The 7749-nt window shown below is 35.1% G+C and overlaps 1 protein-coding gene across 1 annotated transcript in view; it reads right to left on the bottom strand.

Annotated features, from left to right (window-relative positions):
* Nucleotides 1–372: 372 nt before the first annotated feature.
* The window catches only part of LOC150074982 (tryptophan 5-hydroxylase 1-like), a 211846-nt gene continuing 204469 nt past the window's right edge, over nucleotides 373–7749 (bottom strand). The window contains exons 12-13 of the mRNA XM_090388978.1: nucleotides 6529–6662; nucleotides 373–560 (exon numbers count right to left, since the gene is read on the bottom strand). Coding sequence (XP_090245104.1) covers nucleotides 392–560; nucleotides 6529–6662 — 303 coding nt within the window. The 3' untranslated portion in view covers nucleotides 373–391. The remainder of the gene's footprint in view (nucleotides 561–6528; nucleotides 6663–7749) is intronic.

Genomic DNA, 7749 nt, shown 5'->3' with positions numbered 1-7749 from the left:
TTTAAAGAAATCTATGTTATTGTCAATATATTGTGAACAAACACAGGTTCACTCTATTAATACAGTACATTATTCAAAACACTGGAAATTTTTAAGCCAATTTCAGTGATCCTCTTCACAGGCAAAACTATATTTAAGTGTCATTTAAATAAACAAATTGCAAATATTTAAATATATTAGCTATTTAGAACACACTGTCAGTTCAATATAGTGAACTAACTATAAGTTACAGAATAAGTTTACCATATTCCTTTAAACAGATCATGAAAAATGAAACAAAGAATGCATAAAGCATGGTAACGTTGCTTCCTTCCTTCCTTGATTTTATACCCAGTCATCTCTCTCTCTCTCTCTCTCTCTCTCTCTCTCTCTCTCTGTCTCATGCTAACACTCAGCGTATGCCTCGAATTTTCCTCAGAGCACTAGTAACGATGCATAAATCTCCTTTGAGCTCACTAACCAGGTTCGCAATCTTTCGTGTATTGCTCAGTATTTCCACAGATTGGGTGTAGGGATTATACCGAAGACCAAAGGGCCGTTTAATTGTATTGGCAAAGTCCCTGATAAAAGGAGAAAAAAAAAAATCACCAAATCAGAGGAGCACAGTCAAATTCTGAAGGAATCAAATAACATAAAGGAATTCACTGAATAGCAAACTAATACAATCATTATTTATAATAATAAATAAATAATATTGGTGTAAAAATCCCATAGACAACTCTTAAAGGAATGATAACTCTTAAACTCTTAATGATGCTGTTTACTACTATCATACTACTATGATAGTAGTAAACAGCATCATTTCAACTGTATCTCATATTGTGCTCATCCTTTGCAACAAGTTACCATGTATTGCACTACCTTGAATAAGTAACACTTCACTAACAGAGAAGACTATTGTTATTTATTCACCACCACCCAGACTGCACTGTTTCAAGGCTTGTTGGCCTTTCATCGGTGGGTGGGCAGGCACCCTGTTATAGCAAACATGACAACCCAGTTGTGAAGATAATCCCACAATATGAGAGATGCCAAAAGGTGTACATGATAATGCTTAAGTAAGACTAAATGCAACTGGGCATAATATTTTTAAGAGCTTTAATTATCTATATAATACTGGTGTAAAAACACCATAGACAACTCTTAAAGGAAACATTATGATAGTAGTGTGAATGGCATTATTTCAACTGTATCTCATATTGTGCTCCTTCAGAACAATATATATTCACAAGCTATACCAGGGTACCTGCCCACCCACCGATGAAAGGCCAACAAGCCTTGAAACAGTGGTGGTGGTGCCCACCGAGAATAAGTAACAATAGTCTTCTCTATTAGTGAAGCGTTACTTATTCGAGGTAGTGCAGTACATGGTAACTTGTTGTGACGGATGAGCACAATATGAGATACAGTTGAAATGATGCTGTTTATACTACTATCGTAGTTTTTTCTTTAAGAGTTGTCTATGGTGTTTTTACACCGATATTGTATAGATAATTATAACTCTTAAAAATATTATGGCCATTTGCTTTTAGCCACTACTTAAATGCATTAGTTTTTCATCTAGTGAACAGCCTTATAGTCGCTTTGGTGTAAAAACTATACAGAGACAGATATTTAAGGTTTATCGTGTTTAATAACATCAGTTATTGATAATGGTAATATTTAAATATTACTCATCAATTGCATTATCAAATAAAATAGTTTATGGTTTAAAATCTACTTTGTAGTGTTCTCAAGAAGTGCTGAACAAAATGTTACTACACGATGTTCGCATCATCAGCAGATGTGAGTTGGGATTTGAGTAGTATTACTTTTATGGAGCGACAGGCACACAGGATTAAAGGATTAACTTAACATATCATACAACTGAAAAGCTCACTAAGAATATTCCATATAAATGCTGAAATTATACAAAACTGCTATTTCAAGCTTATAGTGATATTTCTCTCAGTAAAAAAAATGTACAAAATCAAAACTGGCCTCAGGGTCAACCGATCATATATAGTGTTAGTGATGCTTGAACATCTGACACAGTTTCATCTAAAATTTATGCAGTTATGTGCAAAAGAGGTAGATTACAATGAGACCAACGAACAATAGTAGATTTAGTACTTTCAGAAATTAAAGTGAGAATACATTTCTATTTCTGGGACCCATTTCATTTTAAAAAATACAAACACAAGATATTGCAAATAACTGTATAAGCATGTACACTATATTTCCAGAAGTATCTAGGCAACTCTGTGATTTGGCGGGGTGGGAAACCATACCGCTATCTATGCATCAAGAGTAGGCATAAAAGCAATTTGTTCATGTTGGAAGCAAACAAGTCAAAGTAACAAAATAAATGCGACAAGGACCCATTTATTTTATTTTGTGTTGGGCTTAGAGACATACAGCATCCTATGATAACTCCCCACTGGAAGTGGGGATGCTAACAATCATAGGATATTAGATCAATCTATTTGTGTCACTGATTTGTGTTTGTGTCAAATGGCAACATATATTAGAGATAGATGACATATAATTACTAAATGGAAGCATTATGGCATTGTAATAACTGAGAAATGTTTGAGTAGACCAAAGAAATTTATGGAAAGAAACTAGAGGGCACTCAGAAGCATCAGATCAGGAAGACTGCAAGAACTGATATCAGCATGAGGAAAATACAAAGGGGCTGCACAGCATTGGGTTTTACTAAAAGGTGTAGCACAAACTAAACAGCACAACACAATGCACAATGTTGACTTGCCTGCTGACAATCTACTCTAACTAGTCCTTAAAACATCAGAAAAACAGGAACAGTTCACAGTTTTCTGATCTCATGTAAATCTGTTGGAATCTAGCAGATGCCTAAATATTATTACCAGGGTGTTGTCCCAGCTATGATTAACTCTGTTTGGTGGAGGTGCTGTCATGTCTGGGATTGTTTCTTGCAGGTTGAGGTTGGATCGCTGATCATCATTCCTGAACAATGAATGGCTTGCACTACATTGATATTTTTAACAATTCTGTTCTTTCTTCACTGAAGCAGATGGAGAAAGCCCTTTCCTGATATTAATTATACTATAGTACCACATTCTTTTATTGTGCTGCACACCTGTAGTGATTGATTTAAAGTCTTTGATATGTAAAAGCCTCTTTAGCTTTCCCAAGGCCCAAACCTAAATCTCAGAGGAACTGGAATGTCAGTTTCAGGCCAACCTACTTATAATCAGTGAAATACTGCTTAATTATACATTTTATCGTAACAAAAATTGGACAATTATCCAATTCTCAATTCTATCAAGAATTATCCAATTCTTGATAGATTGTATTAAATTCAAATTAAGACCAAAGGTGGGCCACCACATTATTAAACATTGTATCAGTTGTTGTTGTTATTTGGTTTTTAGGAGCTTTAGCAACTAAGGCCATATTGCTCCGGGGACATGTGGTGGTCATTCCCTGACCTTTCCGCATCCTCATATTTGGTGGCTCACTGGCTCAAACCCCAGTCTAATCAAGAAGCATATGCTACGCACTGCTGCTCCTGCCCACCTGGCTATGGATGTGCCATTGTATCAGTAAAAAAGTTCTTTGAAACATGCAGGTGTCTGGTTATTACTATGGCTTAGTATTTACTATATACATGACTATATTCAAAGTTTACTATGATATTTTATACACCTACATATGTAGATTATAACATACTCGCGTTTTTAATGATTAACTCTAAAATAAATATATCAATTCCAAAATATATATCAAGAGTGTCAACGCTTGCTATTGTGCTTTAGGTATTGAGCTTTTTTTTCAGAAGGTTGACTACAAGGTCAACCCTGTGAAAAACAGAAATGGTTTACCACCAATGCAAACAATGGAGTTCATGAATTATTTGAAATACAGTTGTTCATCACACAATTTTTTCAGGAAAAGAATATATTTCCTTAAGTGATTTTTTAAGATGATCAACCTTTCCATTTCATTATACTATGAACGTTTGGGGTGGTAAAATATTTTTATTATGCAAAATATTAGCATTAGCATTAGTAGAGGCATACGGTGCAAGAAAGAAAGCTTATGCAGCATCAGCCAGAAAAAAAAAAAAAAAAACTGCTCCCATTTCACCCCTCCATTCATTCCAAATACCTGTCCAGCTCAGTCTTAAATTTACTTAGGCTATCAACTTCCACAACAAAAGATGGAAGTCTGTTCCACCAATCTTCCACCAATGGAAGTCTTTTCCACCTGCTGGCTAAAGGAAAACTTCTGCAGATCTATCCTACAATTGTCTTTCCTCAATTTGAATTTATGCCCTCTCAGGTGATTATTCTGAGCAAGAGGAAGAATCCCATCAGCAATGATGCATGCTAAAACCATTCAAGGCTTCAATCAGTTCACCTCACAGGTGCGTCTCCAGACACTGTAATCTGCAAAATGTAAGCCTTTCTTTGTAAGAGCAACCCTTCGTTCCATTCACTAATCTTGCTGCCCTTCTCTGTACTCATTCCAACAGCTCTACATCTTTCTTAAAATGAGGCCTCCAGACCTGTATACAGTACTCAAGGTGTGGCCTGACCATTGCCTTATACAAGGGGATAATCACCTCCTTATCAATGCAAGAAAGATTCCTGTATATCATTGACAAGACACCATGAGCTACTCTTGCAGACCATCTGCACTTCATATCTGCCTGCACAATTACCCCCAGTTTTTTTACCTTTTCATTCTCTACCACTGTAGAGAAAATGAAACCACAGAGTTGATACGTTACTCTGGGGTTACTGCCTCCCATATGTAGTACTTTACATTTGTTAAACTTCATTTGTCACCTCTCAGCCCATCTGCTCAACTTTTCTAGATCCTGTTGCAGCAGTGTACTGTCATTAGTGTCCTTAACAACCCTGCTAACCTTCGTATCATCTGCAAACTTGGACATTAAGCCTGATATACCATCATCAATATCATTTATAAACACAGAAAACAACAATGGATCCAACACTGAACCTGAGGGACTCCACTAATAACATTAGTCCACGAAGAGCCGTCTCCATTGATTACCACTCTCTGTCATCTCCCACTCAACCACCCCTTTATCCATAGCAGCAATTTGCCTCCAATGCCACACTGCTCCAATTTGTGCAGCAGTCTTCCATGTGGAACAGTATCAAAAGCCTTTCTAAGATCCAAATATATGATATCAAAGTTATTCCTTGCATCCAGTTGTTTTGTAACTGCAACATAGTATCCAATCAAATTGGTCAGGCAAGACTTCCCCTTAACAAAACCATGCTGTGTCCGAGCTACAACTGAAGTCTTGTCTAGATGATCCTTCAGCCACTGATAAATATACAAGACAACAATGGGCCCAACACCGAACCTTGGGGGACAACGTTAATAATGTTAGTCTGCAAAGAGCGTTTGATTGATTACCACTCTCTGTCTTCTCCCACTCAACCATCCTTTTATCCATTGTAGCAACTTGACCTTAATGCCATACTGCTCCAACTTGATATGCTTTTATAATGTCTGACATTAGACTTTTTGCTCCAAATCTGAAAGGATTCTAATAATGAATGTCACTGTTAGTGGAGCCATAAATTAAGGATTAATATTAATTATTTTAAGATTTTTTTTCATTTTAGATCTAAAAACAAAATTTGCAGATGGTCATAAGGACATTCCTGCAAACAGATATCTCAAATTCACTCATGGAAAATTATTACTGATTTAAGCAGATGAAACATACCTAGTGCACATGATGAAAGTCTTTTATATTTACTGCATATTTAATTTTCATACCTATATATGGAGGTATCACTTAGGGCAACTTTCATTATCAAATGGAGTTTTCAGGTGTATTAATTTAATTCACACCACAAACTTTACTTTACAGTTAGATGATCTCTGGATTTCTATTAAATTTACAATTGGTAGAATCAATAGCCAGTTGATATGTATAAAATATAGTAATATAGTATAATATTTAACATATGTAAAACTTTTTAAACACAGGTCCTTAATCTGACCATTCACAGATTTGCCTTTTGTGGACTTATTTTAGAACATAACTCCTAAACAGCAAGGTCCTGAATATCTATTATTATTATTATTATTTTTTTATTTATTAAAACTGAATGAAGAGGCTTACCTCAATATTTTCTTATGAAACCCTTGTATTCTGATACTCACTATATTACAGAAGTTAATATTTTATAAATTACTTAAATGAATTTTTTAAACACTGGAAGAAAGCGGACGATTCAAAATACGCACTATCAGCAATTGAAGACTCCAACCCTGATGCTTGGAATTATTTATAATGTGAAAAAGTTAATATTTTATAAATTACTTAAATGAATTTTTTAAACACTGGAAGAAAGCGGACGATTCAAAATACCCACTATCAGCAATTGAAGACTCCAACCCTGATGCTTGGAATTATTTATAATGTGAAACAAATTGAACTTTGTTGTTCTTATTTATTTTAATACCGTTATTATTTATTATTATTATTATAATAATTACATTTTTTTTTTTTTTTACCTCATCTTTTCTTTAGCCTCTTCAAAACTATTTGTATAAAAATAAAGTTCTTGAAAAGTTGTAATAAGGGGTTCCTGCTGAGAAGTGCGTTCTGGCTCAAAAGGCAAAATGCTAGCTGCAGGTGAAAGTGCATGCTAAATAGGAAAAAATTTGAATAACAAATCAGACACTAATTAAAAACCAAGTTTTAAGAAATAATACTGAAATTAGAAGTTACAGTTCAGAACTGTTGGTAAGCAATGTAAGATAAATTATACAGGTGATTTTTATTTCACACAGAGACTTCATTAATTATTATTATGCCAAAATGGCTACAAAACATATTCTAGTAAATAAAAATGTAATAAGATGGTACCTATCTATGAGGGCGCATCAATAATTTCAATGTCAAAGTATCTGCTGGCCCAGATGGGCAATCTTCAGTTAATTTTAAAAATGGACCTTTCCATGGCGCCTCTGTAGCCAGGTGGGAAGGAGCAGCAGTGCATAGCACACGCTTCTTGATTAGACCGGGGTTCGAGCCCATCACCACCAAATACGGAGGATGCGGAAAGGTCAGGGAATGACAACCGCATATTCCTGGAGCAATATGGCCTTAGTTGCTAATGCTCCTAAAAAGCAAAATTACAAACAAACAAACAAACAATAACCTTTCCATACCTGAAAACACAACTCCTACATCTGAATGTTCCTTCCAGACTGGCTACTTTCTACTTCCCTTAAAACGTTTTTATATGAACCTTGTTGTTCTCATATATTTTATTATCATTATTATTTATTATTATTACATTTTTTTTTTTTTTACCTCATCTTTTCTTTAGTCTCCTCAAAACTGTTTGTATAAAAGTAGAGTTCTTGGAAAGTTGTAATAAGGGATTCTTGCTGAGATTTTCTAGATCCTGTTGCAGTATGCTATTGCAACAGGATCTAGAAAAGTTAGGCAGATGGGCTGAGAAATAACAAATGAAGTTTAACATTGATAAATGCAAAGTACTGCATATAGGTAGCAGTAACCAAAGAAAAATGTCCAACTGTATGGTACTACACTCAGAGAAGTGAAGAATGAAAAAGACCTCGGGGGGTAATTGTGCAGTCAGATATGAAGTTCTCTGAGCTGTGCAGACAGGCTGTCAGAGCAGGTCATGGAGTCTTGTCAATGATATATAGGAATTTTGCTCGCAGAGAAAAGGAGGTGATTATCCCTTTATATAAGGCAATGGT

Source organism: Mastigoproctus giganteus, chromosome 14, assembly GCF_048544385.1.
Source record: "Mastigoproctus giganteus isolate SK-2022 chromosome 14, ASM4854438v1, whole genome shotgun sequence".
In the NCBI taxonomy this organism is placed as follows: domain Eukaryota; kingdom Metazoa; phylum Arthropoda; class Arachnida; order Uropygi; family Thelyphonidae; genus Mastigoproctus; species Mastigoproctus giganteus.
This window is presented reverse-complemented; position numbering and strand designations above follow the sequence as displayed.